The 22,325-nt window shown below is 42.8% G+C and overlaps 1 protein-coding gene and 1 long non-coding RNA gene across 2 annotated transcripts in view; one reads left to right on the forward strand and one right to left on the reverse strand.

The window, feature by feature from the left end:
• Positions 1–22,325, reverse strand: part of LOC142099401 (uncharacterized) — a 174,978-nt gene that overhangs the window by 55,641 nt on the left and 97,012 nt on the right. The window lies entirely within an intron of this gene.
• Positions 1–22,325, forward strand: part of PHF5A (PHD finger protein 5A) — a 59,751-nt gene that overhangs the window by 19,765 nt on the left and 17,661 nt on the right. The window contains exon 2 of the mRNA XM_075182819.1: positions 12,864–12,887. Within this exon, the coding sequence (XP_075038920.1) occupies positions 12,864–12,887 (24 nt within the window). The remainder of the gene's footprint in view (positions 1–12,863; positions 12,888–22,325) is intronic.

Genomic DNA, 22,325 nt, shown 5'->3' on the forward strand with positions numbered 1-22,325 from the left:
CATCCCGTCACGGTCATGACAGATCATAAAAATCTTACTTATCTCCAGGAGGCACAATGTCTTAACCCCCGTCAAGCTCGCTGGTCTCTTCTTTGCCAGGTTCCAACTCATTCTTACCTTCCGTCCCGGTTCCAAAAACTCCAAGGCCGATGCTCTCTCCAGGTCCTTTGATAATACTGGTATTCTCACTTGTTTAGACAACAAAATGATTCTAAATCCAATGCAAACAGTGGCCATTACCAATTCTTCAGTGACCTCTCCCCCTCCAGGGCGTTCATTTGTGGAACCTCATTTCCGCTCTAAACTGCTATGTTGGGCTCACAAGTCCAAATTTGCTGGCCATGCCGGTTACAAGAGAACCAAAGAATTCCTCTCCAGATACTAATGGTGGCCTAAACTTGCTTCAGATGTTCAAAAATTCGTATCTGCATGTTCGGTTTGTGCACGCCATAAGGTGCCAAGACAAAGTCCTCCTGGTCTTCTCTTTCCTCTGCCTATTCCGGATTCTCCCTGGAACAGCATTACAATGGACTTCATCACCGATCTCCCTTTGAGCAATGGCTACAATACCATCTGGGTCGTGGTAGACCGCTTTTCAAAAATGTCACACTTCACTCCTTGTAAAGGTCTCCCTCGCAGATTTGTTTCTAAAGAACATCTTCCGTCTTCTTTACCTGCTCGGTACCGACTCACGGCATCATCTCATCGGGTCCCGCACTCTGGCCCAGCTACCTCCAGCGTGCCTCCTCCGTCCTTCCTGGCTTCTCCTTCACCGCTCCAGCGATCATCCGTGCCCTGCTCTTCTCTCCTGCGGACTCCCTTTTGGCTGTCTCCCTGGGTCCTCCCGCCGCCAACCGTGGGGCCTACTTCTGGTCTCATCCCCGGCCTTGAGCGCCGCTCCTCTCCACCTCTTCTGGGTCCCTCTGCCTTTTGTCCTGCACCCGGCCTATTGACCTACTCCCGTGGTAGGTCCTGTGGTCCTGCACTTACACGTTGAGGTTCTTCTCAGTGCTCCTCCTGTCGACCTCCTCCACTCCGCTCCAGCGTGCTCCGGACCGTGGCCTTCTCCGGGTGAACTCTGCTGACTCCCCCGTCCTCCTCGCTTCCGCTGCCACTCCAATCTGCCGTCACTCTCCAAGGGCGCTATCCTCCATACACGCCCAGGACTGCCTCCATCTCCACTCAGGACTATCTCCATCTACCTCGGATGCCCACGGTCGCTCCTCATGTCGTCCACCTTCCTCCACGGATGTTTCCTCCAGCCTGCTGCCCCTCCATCGCTGTCTCCTGTCCTCTAACTCTCACCAAAGCACTCCAGGTATCTACACTATTGCCTCTCTGGATTACACCACTGACTTTTTCTCTGGACTTTTTTCCCTGGAATCTCTGAATCATCCCCTGGGCTGGCTTGCCACTTCGGCCTGCTCCTAGCCACGTTTAGGCACCCGTTGTTTACTGCTTTTTATTGACTCCTTATCCGTTGCCTGTTTATTGACTGTTAGCCATCACCTGTTTTTATTGTCTATTCTACTATCCATTTTATTTTATTATCTATTTTATTACCTGTTTTATTATCTATTGCCTGTTTCTATTGCCTCTGTTTTATTATTTTCCGGTCATCTACTCCTCACTGCCTCTAGTTTTTATTTTCCTGTTATCTACTGTTACTCTTTGTCTCCACTACCCACTGTTTTCCTTATGCCCTCCTTGTCTTCTATGCCACTCACTTTCTACTTTCTCCTTGAGGCCACTTTAGGCCTCATTAACTGACCTCCTCTCCCTCTCTCCTCGTGCCCTTGTCTCCCCCGTCACCTGCTGCCGCCTCTCTCTGCTTCTGTCTGCTCCTGTTCCTCCGCCCTCCCTTAGCCCCTTCTCTGTCTCCCCTCCGCTGCTACCTCTCTCCGTCTGCCCCCCGTTTTTCCCATCTGACCCCTTCCTCCTCTCCTCTTCTGCCCTCTATCCTTGTCTCTCTTATCCCCCTCGTCCATCGTGCCTCTCTCCCCCCTCACCATGCCCCCCTGCTCACACGCTATTCCCATGCACTGCCCACCTTGCCAACCTCATCCCCATCTCTCCTCTGCCCTCCTCCCCCTTCTCCTGTGCCCTCTGGAATGCTAGATCCGTCTGCAACAAACTCACCGCTATCCATGACCTCTTCTTGTCCAACTCTTTTAACCTGCTTGCCATTACTGAAACCTGGCTCTCCGACTCTGACACTGCCTCCCCCGCTGCTCTCTCCTATGGTGGCCTCTCCTTCACCCACTCCGCCAGACTCGGAGCCCGTCCAGGCGGTGGTGTGGGCTTCCTCCTTTCCTCCGCCTGTACCTTTCGTGTCATCCCCCCTCCTTCTCCTTTTGAAGCCCACCCCATTCGTCTCTTCTACCCCATCAACCTCCGCGTCACTGTCATCTACCGCCCCCCTGGTTCCACCTCCCTCTTTGACAACTTTGCCGCCTGGCTTCCTCACCACCTCTCCTCTGACCTCCCCTCCTATCGACAACCCCACTGACCCTGCGTCCATTAAACTGCTCACTCTCTCCTCCTCCCTTGGCCTCACACAATGGACCTCCTCCTCTACCCACTGCCTTGGTCACTCCCTCGACCTAGTTTTCTCCTACCTCTGTAATCTCTCTGACTTCTCCATCTCTCTCCGACCACCATCTTCTCTCTTTCTCTCTCTCCTCCTCTCCCGCTCCCCTCCCCACGCCCATTCCTACTCAGTCCAGGCGCAACCTTGACGCTCTTGATCCTACTACTCTGTCCTCTACTCTGGATTCTCTCCTTTCTCCCCTTTCCTCCCAGGCCTGCCCCAACCTGGCGGTCTCCCTCTACAACCACACGCTCACCTCTGCCCCGGCCATCTCTGTCAACCCCCATTGCTCCAGACCCCAACCCTGGCACTCCAAGTTCATCCGCTTCCTCCAAAACTGCTCCCGTACGGCTGAACGACACTGGAGAAAATCCCGCTCCCTGGCTGATTTTCGCCATTTTAAGTTCATCCTCCTTTCCTACAGCTCCGCCCTCTCTCTCGCCAAGCAATCTTTCTTTAAATCTCTCATCTCCTCCCAGTCCTCCAACCCCTGCCGCCTCTTCGCCACCTTCAACACCCTCCTGTCCCCTCCTCCCCCTCCTCTCCCCTCCTACCTTACCGCCGCTTACTTTGCCTCCTTCTTCTCCTCTAAAATCGAGACCATTCGTCTTGAATTCTCATCCTCCCCTCCCCTGCCTTTCCCCCCCCCCCCCACCTCTTCCTCCCTCTCCCCCCAGCCACCAATCCCTCTTCTCCTTCCGCCCCACTATGGGTGAAAAAGTCCACTCTCTCATTTCATCCTCCCCCCCTTCCCCCTGTCCCCTAGACCCCATCCCCTCCCACCTCCTTCGCTCCCTCTCCCCTGCCACCTGCTCCCACCTCGCCCACCTCTTTAATCTGTCTCTCCACTGGTATCTTCCCCTCCTCCTTCAAACACGCTCTTGTTTCCCCCATTCTTAAGAAACCTAATCTTGACCCCTCCTCTCTCTCCAACTATCGCCCCATCTCTCTTCTCCCCTTTGCCTCCAAAATACTTGAGACTCGTCTGCAGCCACCTCTCCACCTTCCTCTCTGATCACTCCCTCCTTGACCCTCTCCAATCTGTCTTTTGCCCTCTCCACTCCACTGAAACTGCCCTGGCCACAGTCTCCAATGATCTCCTCTCTGCCAAAGCCAGGGGCCACTTCTCCCTTCTCATTCTCTTGGATCTCTCAGCGGCCTTTGACACAGTTGACCACCCGCTGCTGCTCCACACCCTTCAATCCTTTGGCCCCTCTGGCTCCGTCCTGTCCTGGTTCACCTCTTATCTTGCTGACCGTTCCTTCTCTGTCACCACCTCTGGATCTCTCTTCCCCCCCCCCCCCTCCCTTCCAGTAGGGGTCCCCCAAGGCTCTGTTTTCGGAGCCCTACTGTTCTCTCTTTACACCTCTTCCCTGGGCAAACTCCTCAGCTCCTTTGGTCTCAAGTACCACCTTTTATGCGGATGACACCCAACTCTACCTTTCCTCTCCTGATCTCTCTCCCTCCCTCCTCTCCAGGGTGTCCGCCTGCCTCTCTGCCATCTCCTCCTGGATGTCCTCTAAATTTCTTAAACTTAATCTTGCGAAAACCGAACTTATTGTCTTTCCTCCCGCTCATTCCCCCTGCCCTTCCGACCTCTCTATCACTGTACTCAACTCCTCTCTTTCCCCTGTTCCACAACTTCGCTGCCTCGGCGTCATCCTCGACTCCTCTCTCTCCTTTGCCCCTCACATTCTCTCTCTTGCTAAATCTTGCCGCTTCCAGCTGCGCAACATCGCACGCATTCGGCCCTTCCTCTCCCAAGATGCCACTAAAGCTCTTGTCCACTGTCTTATTATCTCCCGCTTAGACTACTGCAACCTCCTCCTTACTGGCCTCCCCCGCTCTCACCTCGCTCCCCTTCGCTCCGTACTTAATGCTGCCGCTCGGCTCATTTTCCTCTCTCGCCGCTCCTCCTCTGTCTCCCCCCTCTACCAATCCCTTCTCTGGCTCCCCTTCCCCTACAGAATCGTATTCAAGCTCCTTACACTTACCTTCAAGGCCCTCTCCAACTCCATTGCTCCCTACATCTCCAGCCTCATCTCCATTCATGCTCCATCCCGCCCTCTGCGTTCGGCCAATGACCGACGCCTCTCTTCCCCCCTGGTCACCTCCTCCCATGCTCGCATCCAAGACTTCTCCCGTGCTGCCCCCCTCCACTGGAACCAGCTCCCCTGCTCCATCAGAACTTCACCCAACTTGTCCAGCTTCAAACGGGCCTTAAAAACCCACCTCTTCCTTTATAGCCTTCCAGTCCCCCACTTAACTGCCCTCCCTCCCATCTCCCACCTACCTCTCTCCTCTCCCCCCTCTCCGTCCTTGCCTCCGCTCTCCCTCTTTCCTCCTCCTACCCTTGCGTCTCTGTCCGTCCTACCCTCCCCTTAGATTGTACGCTCCTTCGAGCAGGGCCTCCTCTCCTCCTGTTCTCCACCACCTTAACTCTGCTCTCCAGCTCCTTGTCTTTTCCGTGAAGCCCTTCTACCCCTCTCTCTACCCCCGGGGCCTCTCACCTTTCATCTAGCTGTACTTTGAGCTTCCGAGTTACTGTGCTTTTTGTTAACTGTTCCGTGCTGTCTCACCCTGTACCGCGTTTCTGTCTGTCCGTGTACGGCGCTACGGATACCTAGTGGCGCCCTATAAATAAATACTAATAATAATAATAATAATGGATGTCCTCAAGAGATCATCTCTGACAGAGGAGTACAATTTGTCGCTAAGTTCTGGAGAGCTTTTTGTAATAAGATTGGAGTCAGTCTCAAATTTTCCTCCGGATATCACCCCCAAACTAACGGACAAACAGAACGAGTGAATCAGGACTTGGAGTGTTTCCTACGGTGTTTTGCTTCTGATCATCAAACGACATGGAATGATCTTCTGTATTGGGCCGAATTCGCCCACAACAATCTTCTACATTCCTCCTCTGGACGTTCTCCATTTTTCATTATCTACAGCAGACATCCCACTCCTCCTTTCTTATCCGAAGCTCCCTCTTCTCTAGTACCAGCGGTTGATACTCTCATCCATGACTTCTCTCAAATCTGGTCTCAAACCAAAGAAGCACTGTCTACTTCAGTACAGAGACAGAAGAAAGCGGCTGATCTTCATAGAAGAGTTGCTCCAGTCCTGAGGGTAGGAGACCGTGTTTGGTTGTCTACGCGCAACCTTCGACTTCAAGTCCCATCCATGAAATTGGCTCCTAAGTTTATTGGTCCCTTTTCCATAGCACAAGTAATCAATCCGGTTTCCTTCAAGCTTTCATTACTTCCGTCTCTCAAGATCCATAACACATTTCATATTTCATTGCTGAAACCTCTAATTCTCAACGAATTTTTTAAAGAACCTGTTCCTCCTCCACCTGTCAAGACATCTTTAGGTGATGAATTCGAGATCGAGAGGATTCTGAAGAGACGTTTCTTCCAGCGCAAACCTCAATACCTGGTACACTGGAAGGGCTACGGTCCTGAGGAGAGATCTTGGGTCTCGGAGGCCGATCTCCATGCTCCTCGCCTTCTTGCTAAATTTCTGAAGAAAGTTAATCCTTCTCCGAGAGGGAGGAGGGGAGGGGGTACTGTCAGACGCCGTCCCCGCTGCTTCCCTGTCAGATGGGGAACGGACGTCTGACTTCTCTGTCGGCTGCCGCGGGACTAACTTCCGGATACTCGGGCGCATGCGCCCTGTCAGTCCCGTTGCTAGGCAACGGGACGCCGCTTCTCCTTTCTGTGACGCCTCCTCCTCTCCGCCAATCACTGCAGTCAGCCCTCTATTTAAACCTGTCTCTGGCGCCATTAGGGTGCCAGAGTAACAGGTTCACCACCAGTGTTTCTGGCTTCCACACTCCCTTGTTTTCCCTGAGTATCCTGCTTCCTGTTTACTGTTGTGACCCGGCTTGGCGAACATCCTCTTTCGCTGTGCTACCCATTCTGTACCGTGACTTCGGCTTGGCGACTACTCTACTGGATTTCCCTTTTGTACCTGATATACCTGATTGCTGTGACCCGGAACCATCTGACCTCTCTACGCTACACTGGTAACTGGTTAATAGGACCGCGACCTGCGTGCTCTCTGCTGCGAAGTCCAAACCTCCTTGCGGGGGTCCCTGGTGAACACCAGGGGCACGTTAGACTCCGCGCCTGTTTGACTAGTTGCGCTAATACTGGTTAGTGTCTATTTATCTTCAGCCTTCATAGGCCTACAGCGTGACACCTGGCAGCAGGATGCTTGAGTGTCCCCACGGCAACCAGGTATTCGCTCCATAAGACGCACACTTTTTTCCCCACTTTTTTTGGGGGAAAAAGTGCGTCTTATGGTGCAAAAAATACGATATGTGAAGGAATCCAATTAGAATCAGACAAGAACAAATTGTTTCAGCTATTCATTTGGATGTCTGCTTATAAAAATCAGGGTAAAAGAGGAATATCCTATGAACATATTTATACCATTTACTAACTAGGGTATTAGAAGTAATTTGTAGATGCGGAATTAACCTATACGGAGATATTGTATATCGGAATGTAGTCAGAGCCAGGAACATAACAATCAGCAGTTATATACTCTTATTAAGGGGTCAATACGATTGTGGCTTGATTACATCTTTTCTAAAAAGTGTATCTACTTAATATTCATCCTGTAAACTTATTAACATTGAAAGTTACCCCTATATATGTAACAAATTGGGGATGAAATTAACCTGTTTTATTACAATGGTCACGATACATTAAGGCGCTATATATATAGAAACACACTGAGAAATATGTGTATTTTCTCTGGTAGATAATTCCGATTATGGCTCAACTATTTGTTTGAGAATAAATTCGATCCAGGTCTAAAATAAAACAAATCCACTCAATATAATCAATAGTATAGGTGGTTTATTCCCGGAGGCGCAATAACTTACACCATTTGGGAAGAAGTTTCATTCAAATATTTAGCATCCTTTTATCATATTGAAATTAATAATACTGGCGTTTGAAAAATATACACTATATAGAGATTACTAGAGCGTAGTGAGGTGGTAGCAGTATATGACTGCATTTTTTTTATTTTTTTTTTAAAGTTTTATTTTGCAAGGTCAAGATAACAACAAAGAACGATTGACAAAGTGAATACAGTTATCAAAAATAAACAAGTAACCAAATCAACGACCAGCGTAGAACATATGAAACGCTAAGTCAACCGAACCTTTAAATTTAACAATAGCGACTGACCCGTAGATTTTGTTGAAAGAAGGAAAAAGAGGGTATAGAGAGAGAAAGAAGAAAGGGAAAAGGAAGGAGAGCGAGAGAAGTGACTAGATCCAGTGTAAGGGGAAAGAGGTCCAAGAAAAAATAAAAAAAAAATAAGGTGTTAGAACTGGGTTATGTAAAGGGTTGGCATGCTTGAAAGGAGGCTAACCATGGGTCCCAAACCTTGGTGAAAGCTCTTGAAGAGTTCCGAATAATAATGGTCATATACTCCATTTGTTGAGTCTGCCAAATTCTATTAATTATGGACTGCAAGGAGGGAGGAGATTGCTTACGCCAATCTGCCGCTATTTGGCAAGTAGCTGCCGAAACAATTTGTTCTCGAGTCAGGATGCCGAAGGAGCCCCCAAAGGGAGTAGAAAGAATTTGGGCTCCAGGGGAATGTTAACCTGAAGAATTGAATTAATCAGGCCTCTAATCTCAGCCCAGAAGCCTGATAGTTTTGGGCACGACCACCATATGTGGAGGAATGTGCCTTCTTGGGAACACCCTCGCCAGCACCGATCAGATGAGTCTTGGATAATTCTGCAAAGCCGCGAAGGCACATAGTACCATCGGTATAGCAGTTTGTAGACGATCTCTTTGATTCTAACGCAGATGGAACTAGAGGCGACATTCTCGTATATCTCAGACCATTCCTCTTCCGAGAGCTCCTCACCAAAGTCCCGTTCCCAAGCCAGTTCATGGGGAGCTCTAAAAGTTGAAGAGGAGGGGCAAGTTCGTAGTAAAGCGTTGAAATTAGACCTTTGGTTGAAGATTGCCGTAGACAGAGGGCTTCAAATGAGGAGAGAGGTCGGGATAAAATGCGATCTTTAACAACACTATGAAAGTGGCGAAGCTGCAAAAACTGGTAGAAGTGCTTTGAGGAGATGTGGATATGTGATTGAATTTCAGAAAACTGAGGAAAAGTTGCAAAGGTGGTTAGATGGATTAAGGTAAATGACTCCCCGTTAATACCACAGCTGGAATGCGCTATGAAGAAGTCCTGGAGGAAATTCCGGAGAATTGAATAGTGGAATAACCGGGGAGGGATGGGGAGACAAGGCAAATTTCTGGGATGATGAGTCCCAAATGGATAGAGAGTGTGCGACTATATTGGATGGAGCAGCAATCTTTTAGAGCGACGAGCTCTTGTGAGCCACAGGAGAGAAGATAAAGAGAGTAATCCCAGACCCTCAGCCTCAATTTTAGACCATACCCTGGCTTCCGTTGGACCGGACCACAAGCCACACTGAGCGAGTTGGGCGGAGAGATATTATCTTTGGAAATCAGGAATCCCCCAAGCCTCCTCCCCGCGGGGATCTCCGAAGAACCTTAAGTGGGACTTTGGGTCGTCTACCCGACCAGACAAATCTAGATACGTGGAATTGCAGAAATTTAAAAACATATGGTGGGATGCGGAAGGCAAGAGTCTGAAAGAAGTAGAGCAGCCTTGGAAGGATATTGATTTCAATGGCATTAAATGCGGCCAATCCAGGAGATATAAATGGCTGCGTTTTTAACTGTTTGATTTGTACTTTGGAAAACATTCACTTTCATTTTTTTATAATTCGCTGGCTTCCTTATATTATAATATACCAATAAAGTATTCTATTTTAAACAACTTTCATAAATATTGAGAATCTGTTCTGAGGAGTGCCCCATATGGACATATTTCTTTAAACTTGATGCCTGTTAACTCTCTAAATGCCTTCATTTTGTAGAATCATCTGTTAGATCTTTCAATTTTTGTTTTTACAGCTATAGTAAGATTGATATATCTATATAAAATATTGTATTTGTATAACATATTTAGATAAGTTTACTTGAATTTTGATTTTGTAGAGTTGCATTTCACTAAACCATATTTTCTGTATGTTTCCTCTGGAAATCCATCTGTACTGATCCCTTAAATAGTTATTCTTACGTAGACTGTCCAGTCACAAAATTCAGACCTCTCCTCCTTTTGAAGTCACGGGAGGGTGATGCATTACACGTTCTCAAGAAATAAATATCTTTAAATACTCTTACAATTCTATCACAAATGTATTCATATGTGAACTCTCCTTGAATGTTATAAAATGGTTTGTTGCCAATCTTGCAAAATGCAAAGAACTCACAGAATATTTTGTCAAAGAACCACTTTGCAGTAGTATTAATCTAGTTGCAATTATGTTCAAATAAAAGGAGTGCTTCAATAGTTGGTAATATATGTTTAAGGATCACACAGGTATTGTGCTTCCATTAAAATGTATTAAGACAATACTTCCATCTACCTCAAATAAATATAGGACATGTGAGCAGATATTTGCACATGAATAGAGGAACATGAAGATGATAAACAGGTGGGAGCCCTAAAACACTTGACATGATCAAGAGGTAAATAAATATAAGGATGAATAAAAATGAATTTACTATAAGGCTTGTCTACCAGACAGGGCTTGGTAGATATTCTTTGCATCTATGAGACAGCCCAAAGATGTATGATCCGTAAGTATTTTTCAAAATTTTAGATTTTTAACAACTATAAAGAAATAAGTCACGTCAATGAAAATTAATTGTATATATTAAAATATTATACACAGTATTTTTATTATTGCTTTTGTTCAACAATGGTGTACATATGCTTTTAATGCCTTTATCACATGGGGAAAAAAGTAAATCTAGCCATCATGAACGTGAATAAAAAAAGATATAGCTATGTTTCCACTGGAAAAACATATCTACATCCTACAAAAATAAAAATGATAGTGCTGTTTTGCTAGAATAAATCAGTGTATGTCATATTTTTTTTTTTATAAATTTACATTTTATTATATTATTTGTATCTACAGGTATGTATATTAAAGTGTAATTTACTCTTTGCACACTTTTAAAATATGAAACCTATTGTAGACATTAAATATTACTTTATTTGAAATACAGATGCTTTTTCTCTAATGAAAGTAGTAGGTGAAAGTTAGTGCCATCTAATGGGAGAAAAATTAACTGCAGGCAGTAATCCGTTTTGTGCATAACGGCAAAACCCTTACAAACAAAAAGGATTATATGTTTGATTATATTTGTGGCCATATTGTTGCTATTAAAAGTATATATGTGATCAAAGACTTTAATGTTTTGAAATGTTTCTATGGACATTGTCAGGGATAAACCCCTCTGGCTACTACCTGATTTAATATGTTATGATATATTGCAGCAGTCATACTGTATATCACCTATATTTTGTCAGGAAACTGCCCCTGGACCCCTTCATCTGTGCACACCTGACTTGGAAGCTTACCGTAAGGGAACACAAGATTCCAGCCCAAATCTCACACACTCCTCTTTCTCTAAGGCTACAGATTTACTGGTTCCTTTCCCAACACAGACACCCACTTCCACACCTATCCGCCAACAGCTACGTATAAGGGCCATAGCAAACCTATGACTCAAGTATCCAATTGTGCATACACTCGGTCCTCTGGTAACTAAACGGTTAACCCTTCACATTCTGGTTTCTAAAGTTAACCCCAGCCAAGCAATCTCTCTTTTAAACAGGCAATGGATTTGTTTAGAGCAGTAAGGACAGAACTATTAAATTTAGATTTAATATACAAAAGGTACAATGCTTACATATAATAAAAAAAAAACAATTGGATAAAGATTTGGCATACAAAAAAAAATTTGCAAACCGTTATAAAAACAAATAGGATGAAAGTACAGAGCATTATTTCTGAATAATAATCTGTATGCCTGAGGGTAGGCAAAAAAGGTGGGCAGTCCTTCAATTAGACTGTATTCCCAAGAAGCTGACAATTTGATGTAACTAGTCTCCGCTTTTTAAAGACACATTTACCTTTTCCCAACCTCCAGGGGGATTGTGGTCTCTTACACTTTTTTACAATCACCATTTCATTGTTGCCTGATTTACTACCCAATTCTACTATGTGACCTAACTTTTCTGTGGAGTGTCACACAGACCCAACTTTATTATTAATAGATTACTTATGAATATACCCATCTATTTACCCTTATATTGATGCAAAACAGGCCTAGGTACAGGGTATTATTTGAGCTTATACTCATTTCCTCAACTTCTCGTTGTGGCAGAATTCTTAATTTGACATATGAGTTGCCCTCATGCTATTGAGAAATATGTGGTTAATCACTACTTTTATTGATTTTAAGTGGCATATTTGAAACTGAATTATTTTTGTCTATATAAAATATAGCCAAGTTAGCACATGGTCTCCTTGAACCAAAACTCCAACCTAGGCCAGGATATAGCTCACCGCAGGGGCATTTGAAGCTGCCACAGGTGACACTGCTATCTTCTAACACTTGGATGTGCAGAGCCACCGAATGCACACACAACAGACTCCCTGACTTCACATTTTACACTTTAGTAGCTCAATTTATCAATGGTTTCATTTGATGTACCATATTTATACTGCAGTTATGATTTAGGCCTTATTCCACACAATTATGTGATGGGTTATCCCTTATAACCATAATTCCTCCATAATCTCTACAGACATGGAAATAGGTCTTGATGTCTGGCTTTGAGAATGCCTAATTTCGGTTTCTGCTGTTCTATGGTGATTGCATTATGTGTCAGTTTGGTTGCACAAAGCTGTAATTTTGATGCATAATGTAACCATACTATCATTTTCTTCACAAATCATCACACTACACATAGAGGAAAAAAATGGAAACCTTAGCCAAATCACTAAAACTTTTCTGTGAATAATTCTTTGCTTGCTTTATGGATATCAGCAGCCAGGTAATTACAATTGCTAGCCAAACACAGTGCTCACAAAAGCTTGTCATTATTTTAGAATGTGTTCTTGTTGTGCATGTGAAGTCTGATTTGTGAACTGTCATTGAGTCATATGGAACGTAGTCCATATGTGTAAAAGCAATATTTATTGTACTGTATATAACCAGCATGCACTGCAGATACATATATACACTATACATGTGGATTGTTTTTGGGTTTTTTTGTAATATAGAACTAGGATAAACAATAATAATAAACTTGTCTTGCTATAATTCCTGCTTTTATTTTCTTTCAGCCATTGGAAGATTATGTGAAAAATGTAAGTACTGTCTGCTATCATATAAAATAAACACATTAAAACTGTTTTTAAATACTTGATATTTCTCTGATTTGGGAACACTACAGATAATGTTTAAATTATATTTGTATGGCCCTTCTCACTGAATAAAGATTTTTCAATGACTGACAGGTACTTTATTCATAAGAATCCTTGGGTATTGCTTGGTGAAGCCAATATTGATGAATAGTTTACCATGTTTCATGGTTATGTAACTATTGGGGTAAATATTCCATTCCATGGATGGGATTTATCTTTTAGATAAATTGAGAGCAGCTTGCATTTTTATGTCCATGTTCTGCACATTTTTCTAAAAAACAAAGTGACTTATTGCCTTCCTGCCTGACATTTTTATTTCTGTTGATAACATGACCATAAATCCTACCCGCAAGCTAGCTGCCTAGATGTAATCCTTGACTCACAACTATCCTTTGTTCCCCACATCAACTCTATATTTACATCATGCTGCATACATCTAAAAAACATTTCCAGAATACTGTAATGTTCATATAGTCATTATCAATAAATATTGTCCAATGCAATTACTGTGGTTCCAAAGCACAAAATAGATTTAATAGCGAAATTTAAGCAGAACACAACAATAATAAGTACAACTGATGCATACACTGCACAGGATCCAGGAACAGCCCATCAATCCTGATGTCTGTTGGCAAAGAGACTGCTTTTACGTTAAGTTTAGAAAAAAACACTGATAATGTCACAGAATATACACGGAACACTGAGAAGTCTTCATTGGTCCAGGGTTAAAGATGTTCCAGTAGACAGCTGGTCATAGGTCAGTTGATTTGATCATCTCCAAAAGGACGGGACTGCTCACTCCAACTGTTGCCTTTGTGTTTTCCCGCCGAAGAACCAGTTTAAATTGACCCATAAGAAGAGTGCTTTTGTGTATTAATCTCATATTGTTCATACCTTTTCGATCGCTAGATGCGATCGCTACTTTGTTTAAACCGGGGTAATGCGGGTGAGATACGCTTTGATATGAATCCAAACTTTTTACATTTTAGAGGACCTGAACCATTAATACCTTTTTTTCTTTAATATTATCTGTATAAATAACCTTTAATTAATTTATTAAATGATCAAGTGTGAATTGGAACTATTAGAAACTGTGTACTATTTACAAGTAAAAATGTAAGTGAGTGTGTTATTAAGCCATGCGATTGCGTCATTACATGTGGCATACTGCATGCAATCGCATTGTAAACCAATATTAATCAATTTAGCCGATTTCATCCAATTTTTTTACTTTCACAATACGTACATATCTCACACAAGACACTGCAAAAACTTTAATTCATGCTCTCATCATCTCCTGCATCGACTATTGTAATTCCCTCCTTACTGGTCTTCCCAAAACCAGACTCAAGCCCTTACAATCTATTTTGCACGCAGCGGCTAGATTGATTTACCTTGCAAATCGTTTTTCGCCTGCTGAGTCACTCTGTCAGTCTACATCTCTACTCTAAAATTCTTCTAATACCGATTTCATACTGCCGCCCCGGCAATATCCCGGGTTTTTGCCGGGGCTCGGAGCATCCCAGCTCAGAAACACCATTCATACTGCAGCTCGGACCCAGGAATTTCCGGGTTGACCCCATTCATACTGCACAAGTCTGTGCCCTGGCAATTTGTGGGAGTCATCACCAGAGCAGTTTCATTGGCTGAAAATTTGACCTCACTTGTTTGAATGTACCACACAAATGTAAAAGTAAAAAAAAAAATGTTTATTTCACGTATTTTGTTTTGTACATATTTCCTCATATGTCTCTTCACAAAAATATAAAATGACACAATACAAAAGTGCTTACTTGCATGTAGAAAAATAAATAAATATATACACAAGTAGTAAACAGAAGACACAAATGTGCCCAAACAGTAAGTGCAAATTTGCTTTTCACGTAATATGTGAAGCTAACGGCGTGTTTCCAGATCACACGTAACATACATGATAACAATTAACTGTGAAACATTTGTCCATAAAACATGATTCTTACAATTGCCGATATTGTGGCATTTCTGGTTGTGGAGTGGTTTGGTTACCAGGTGGGTATTCTATGTTGGGGTTACCCATAGGTTGAGCATGTTGTGTATTCTGTACCGGGTTTGGAGAGTTATTGTTGCCTAACATGGGTTGCCCCCGCTGGTACATAGAATAATGTCCGTCATAATAGTAAGGACTTGGAGGAGGTGCCTGCACCCGTGAGAGGAGTTTGTCCATGAATCCCATCATACAGTCACGATTTTCGCGTAACATGCGTTCCTGCATGCTCATGATTTGCATGAGGAAAGAGTCCTGGAGATCCCGCTCATTGTCCATGAAACGCTGCAGTTGTGTATTCTCGTGTTCCCTCATGTTGCTCTCCATCTCCCGCAGTTGATCCATCATGACAGTTGTCATTGTTTTAGTTGCTTGCTCCATTTTGTTGGGCCCTTTGCGTTTTTTAGGAACGTTGTAAACTACGTAAAAAAAACCCACAGTAAAACATACATTAGAATATATAATGTGGCAGAACAAAAAAGCAGTGTTGTAAGCTGATATGTGCTTGAGGCCTCCTCCCTCTTGCCCAGTAGTTTTGCACTGCAACATATGCGTGTTAATGTTTTAATACTTTGGAGTGTATTATATTTGTCTTTTGGGATTTTTGTTGATATAGTTTTCTGTTTTTGGCAGTTATGTAGATATATTGGTATGTATATATAGTTGGTTATTATGTGAGATTATGAAAGATACTTACTGTTGAGCGTAAACTGGGACCTGGCGTAGACTGACACCGGCACTGGTTCTGGCTGCGTTTCTTGCAAAGTAATGACTTGCGCAGCAGTGAATGGCTGTGAATCGTTCAGTTCGTCACAAGAAATGTTGGGGTCATCTGTTGTGGCAGAGCATTCCAGTTCTGGGGTGTCTTCTATAGAATCTTCTATTACCGTTGCGGCCTCGCTTGTCTGTGTGCTCTTTGGTGGTGTTGGTGTAGCCGCATCCACATTGCTAGAAGATGACAGTGCTATTGGATTCGTCAGAGGAGAATGTCCAAAGACCATATTTCACTGGTCCTAAAAGGGCCAGTCCATTCTTGCAGCGCCACTTTTGCGCCTGTTGTGGTCATGGACTTTAGTGTACTGCTTCTTCAGGGACTTCAATTTGTTCAGGACTTGTTGCTGTGTCCTCTTTATGCCACGTTGTGTGAGTATTTTGGCGATGTTGTAGTACACTGTGGCATCCTTCACAGTCCCAGTCACTTGCCTTCGAATTTCTTCCTCCCCTCTGACATTCAGCAGCTCACGCACCTCTTCCTCCATCCAGTGTGTCATAATTGCTGTTAATACACACTTTTTCAGTGAAATAAAAGCAATTTTCTCCAACAAACTCCAATTCTGCTTCAGCTTGATCTGCACTCCACCATCCACCTTCCACCTTCCACGGGCTCCCACCCATGACATCATCCTCCAGAGACAGGCAGACAGCCAATCAGCTTGTTTTCTGTGCAAGCCGGGTTGAAAAACCCGGATTGCACCATTCATAGTGCAGGCAACCCGGGTCCGACCCGGGAATTACCCCTCGATAAATCCCGGGTTGAAGACCCGGGTTTTTAGACCCGGGATTTTTGATTTGTACCATTCATACTGCACCAAGACCCGGGTCGTTTGAGCTCGCCCAGGCATAAACCCGGGATTTTGGTGCAGTATGAATAGGGTATAACATATAAGGCCATCAACAAAATTGCACCGACCTACATCTCCTCAAACCGTTATTCCTCTGCTGAGCCACTCTGCCACTCTCTACATTGGTTGCCTGCATTTCAAAGAATCCAATAGAAAATTCTTCTACTAACAAATAAGGCCGTCAACAAAATTGCAACGACATACATTTCCTCACTTGTCTCAAAATATCTCCCAACTCCTCACCTCCATTCTGCACAAGATCTGCGTCTTTTCCACTCTCATCACTTCCTCCCATTCTTGGTTACAGGATTTTTTTCAGGCTGCACCCACTCTATATGGATTTCCCTTCCTCGCACATTAAGACTTTTCTCTAGTCTTAAAACGTTCTCTGAAAACCCAACTTTTCAGACTAGTTTATAATATTCCTCTACCACCCTATTAATCTCCCTAGGTTACCCTATTACTACCCTCTACACATGTAGCACAAGACGACAACCTTCTGGCCAACATAGTTATGTGACTGAACATACAGCCCACTTAATACTTTGTAACCTTTACATTCTAGCTGGACAAATATTCAATATGATGTAGCACTTACCCTTGTTTGTCAAACCATTGTCCAATAGATTGTAAGCTTGCGAGCAGGGCCCTCTTACTTCTCTGAATGTATTATCCAGTATTGTTTTATTACAGTTTGTTCCCAATTGTAAAGGACTACGGGATCTGCTGGCGCTATATAATTGATGATGATGATGATGATGAAATACTAGATATGTTTTTTTTCCGTAAAAGTCTAAATAATTATAATGTAAAAGCATACACAAATTGCCAGAAGTGAAGCTGAGATTGCCCCATATAAAACATGCTATACCACTGCAGAGTTTAATAATGAGATTGAGAGATATTGGGAGGTAACTTACTTTGTGAAGGTATGGCATACAATATCTGGATTATGAAGTATGAATCTTCAGTTATTGTGAAGAATTTGACAGAGGAAATGATATTCACTTTTTAAGAATTATGAAGAACGGGTAGAGTTGAAGTCTCACAGGTGCCCCAGTAAGCCAAGTACACCGGTGTCTTTGGGAGGAGCGTCTAGTGAGGATGAGGTGACCCCTGAGGAATGGTAGCTAGATAATTCATCCTCTAATGAAAATGATGGAAGTCTTAAGTTCACTGCAGTGAAGCTTCTCAATGCTATAAGAGCCACTATGAATATTGAGGACACCAGAGAAATGAAGAAATGAAAACCATTCAGGATCAGTTTTTTTCGTAGTGCATAAAAAACATAAATTAGAAGATTTGATGATCCAGTAAAGCGTGTGTTTTGGCAAAGCCATTTAAACAAGGCATGTCCTTTTTTTTTTTTTTTTTTGTTACAGCAGTACATTTGAAAGGCAACCAAAATCGTATTGCCGTTTAATGCCAGAAGTCTCTGGATCAAGCTGAATCATCATTTAATGCAAAAATCTAGGGAGAACACTGCAATTAGACATCTTTTGTCAAAACAAAGAGAAAACATTGACCCAGAAGTAGTGTTTCGTCTCTTAAGCCTTTCCATCCGTTTTTTTTGTGTAAAACTTTAAAAAAAAAAAACTTCCCCTAGTTATTACCAGTGCCAGAATATTGAAGATGTCAGGCGTCCTCCAGTTGGCATCCTTACCTCCGATATATTAGAATGTGTAATTATTAATATGTGTGACAGGATGGACCGCCTATGCCACCCTGACTGTTGTTGCTGGGAACTGGCTGGGCTTACTTTGCCACCGTTCCCTTTCGTTATCCCAAATGCGCCCTCTTGCCACAGTAGGAGGGGCTTACAAAGGCTGCCACCACTGGACTCCTATACCGGCATCCAGAACCAGGTTTCTTCTGGGTAACTGACGCTGCGAGTATACCCTGTCACTGATGCATCTGGACTGGTACTCCTGACCTCTTACTATGGATCAGGGGTGCTGGATGGATCCCCTCTGACCTATCACACTGACCAGGGCTGCAGGGTAGCAGGAAGAGCAGTGGTACCGGAATAGCTTGGTCCAACCTCAGAATCAGCCGGAGAACAGATTAGATTTAGGGTCTAATCTGCAGGTCACAGGAATACAGCAATATTGAAGATGTTTTCAAGCAGGTCTTTGAAGCAAGATGTTTATTTGCTCTCACACTGGTTGGAGGTACCAATGATCAGGTCAGAAGCAAGAAGAACACGTTTTCAATACAAGCCAATGCCTTTTATACAGTTTAGACACAGGTTATTTTTAGAATCAGGATGTAACCTGTTTACCAAAACATAGATTTACATGCATTGCAAAGCTAACAATATTTACACTTATCTGTGAAATTCTAGAAACTCTGATGTCCTGCATCACATGCTGTTTACAATGTTCAGAAAAGGTTTGAACACTCTGACAAGAGGCCACACAGTAACGACCCCCTGCTGGACCTTTGGCCAGAGCAGGCATTTCCTGCTATCGGCCTCCCTCCCCATATGCCTAATTGGAGGTTTCCACTAGCAACCTTACAAACCCAAAACAATGACACTTCCAAACAAAACACACCCCAATACACAAAAGACCTCAGTCCACAAAGACTCATTGTATCGGATATATACATCAGCAATAAGGCAGTTCCTTTAGAAAGGCTAAAACAGAAAAACGAATTTTCTACCCTGGTCTCAGAAATGGCAATTTCCTATCTCAAAATATACACAATATAAAAAATAAGTGCATGTGCAATTATATAAATAAGCGCCCTGCTTATTTCCTTTAAATAAATTTATACCAGAAGTTATTTATCAGTGATCCAGACACAGGCATCCTTACCTCCGATATGTTAGAACGTGTAATTATTAATTATGCTTCCTTTGTAATGTAGTTTTGAAATATCATAGATCCCAAGAGATATCCCCTCTGTCCTTCTGCAAAAAAGCCAGCAAATGCAAAATAAGAGAGCTTTCACTTTTGTAGATGTCAGAAGACTCCTCAAGTACCTGTAAGTAACAAAACCCCGATGGAAAGATTACCATCTGTTAATCTTGTTCCCTGAAGAGGCGCTCCTGAACCTTGGAGCCAGATCGTGTGTTTGACATTTAAAAACAAAAACAAATTACTTTTTAAACAACCTCTAATTTGTTTACATCACTTTGTATAATTATATACAAGTGTCTTGTTTAGGATCATCAACTCTTTCATAGACATTCTGGTCTTCTAAAAAATGGCTTCCATACAATATATTAATTTTTAGTTACTTGCCTTCAACTTTTCCAGCACTACTATGTTAGCCACGTGACCACTTACTTAGTTTTGGCTGGCACTATGAGTAATTGCTTACTGTTGGACAAATGAGCTCAGTATTATTGTTAGGTCCTTTCTCGTTATGAATTTGCTAAACATAGAGTACCAATTAATATGGTATTAACCTAGCACAAATGCACAACTTTGCTTCTTAATTTAAACTTCACTTGATCAGATAGCCAATTAGTACAAATTTGGTTTGCAATGAAGAGGCACTTGGTTAAACTTTAGTCAAACATTGAAAACAGGTTATTTGAAATAATAAAAACAAAACATAAGACTAGTATGGGATGTCAAATACTATGAACACTTGCAAAATCCAACTAGAGAATATTGTCTGCAATACCTTAGTCCAGGGTTTACCAAATGCAGTCCTCGGTGAGTCCAAACAGTGCATGTTTTCCAGGTCACAAGTGAAATAGTTGGTACTACATATGGATCTATAAAAATGTTAGTAGTTAATACACCTGTGGTTAAGTAAGGAGATATGGAAAACATGAACTGTTGGTGCTCTACGAGGACTGGATTTGCAAAGGCTTTGCCTAGGCTACGTGTTTGATTTAAAGCAAACTAGTCAACTTAACACAATTGCACTCTCATGCTAAGAATATATACAAATAGTTATTAAAATTATTTTTAGGCAGTCTCCAATTGTATTTGTACTTATCTATAGTTAAATGGCTCAGGCTTTGCATCATTGTGCTTAAATTGAATATGAAGTGGAACTCCTTTTGATGTAAAAGAATGCTTACTTTGACCACTGGGTGGCACTGTCCTATATGAAAAACAAATACATGTCTGAGCTTGATGAAAACTAGTTGGAAAGGTTAGGTGTTCCTTACAATCCAAAAGCCACTAAAAATATAAATTCATGTCAGTTTGATCTATATAATTGTGTGCACATATTAGTGTAAGACACCGGTTTATTGAGTGCACAAGACAGGTTTATATTAAATATACAATATGTAATGGACAAAGAAGGTATAGTCCATTAATAGTAATCATAAAGTATGTAAATGGATATACACACTTGTGACTGAATCACTGATAAATAACTTCTGGCATAAATTTATTTAAAGGAAATGGCACTGGGCGCTTATTTATATAATTACACATGCAATTATTTTTGATATTTGTGTATATTTTGAGATTGGAAATTGCTATTTCTGAGACCAGGGTAGAAAATTTGTTTTTCTGTTTTAGCCTTTCTAAAGGAAATGCCTATTTCTGATGTGTGTGTATATATCTGATACAATGAGCGTTTGTGTATTGGGATGTGTTTTGTATGGGAAGTGTCATTGTCAGGGGGTCGTTACTGTGTGGCCTTTTGTCAGTGTTCTTACCTTTTGTAAACTGCATGTGATGCAGAACAACACAACGTCTCTAGAATTTCATAGATAAGTGTAAATATTGTTTGCTTTGCAATGCATGTAAATCCATGTTTGTGGAAGCACATTGCTTCCTGATTCTAAAAATAGCCTGTGTCCAAAACTGTATAAAAGGCACTGGCCTGTATTGAAAAGTTGTTATGATTTCATCTGACTTGATCACTGGTACCTACAACCAGTGTGAGAGCAAATAAACATCACTTGCTTCAAAGACCTGCTTGAAAACATCTTCAATATTGCTGTATTCCTGTGACCTGCAGATTAGACCCTAAATCTAATCTGTTCTCCGGCTGATTCTGAGGTTGGACCAAGCTATTCCGGTACCTCCTCTCTGCCTGCAACCCTGGTCAGTGTGATAGGCCAGGGGGGATCCATCCAGAGCAACCTTGATTTATAGGAAGAGGTCAGGAGTACCAGCCCAGGTACACCAGTAATGGGGTACATTCGCAGCGTCTGTTACCCAGAAGAAACCCGATTCTGGATGCCGGTGTAGGAGTCCAGTGGTGGCAGCATTTGTAAGCCTCTCCTACTGCAGCAAAAGGGCGCATTTGAGATAACGAATGGGAACGGTGGCAAAGTAAGCCCAGTCGGTTCCCAGCAGCAACAGACAAGGTGGCATAGGCGGTCCATCCTGTTTTCACAACACCTATATGTATGTAAATAGTGACTTAAAAATATATATTATCCCTTTTAAGTATACCATAAAGATAATAAGTAATTAAGTATGAAAATGAAATTATTCCTACCCCAGTACTGGAACCACCTCTGGCCGCTATTACAGATTGTAGTTTTTCTCTCTTTTTCAATTGGTCCCTAATTACCTTTGAACAACCAGATGGAGCAATATTTGCCAGTTATTTCTTGCAAAATTGTTCTAACTGGATCAGGAACATTTTAGTTTAATCCACTTCAGTGTTACTCTTGTAGTGTGCTTGGATACTTGTTGTGTCGACATACACACTTCCCCAGTTTGGTGTAGGATTGCAAGATTTTTTTATGCATGATTTGTCTGTAATGTGCGCAATTGATCATGACAAGATTTACTATCCCTGCCCCTG

Source organism: Mixophyes fleayi, chromosome 8 (genome assembly GCF_038048845.1).
Source record: "Mixophyes fleayi isolate aMixFle1 chromosome 8, aMixFle1.hap1, whole genome shotgun sequence".
NCBI lineage: Eukaryota > Metazoa > Chordata > Amphibia > Anura > Limnodynastidae > Mixophyes > Mixophyes fleayi.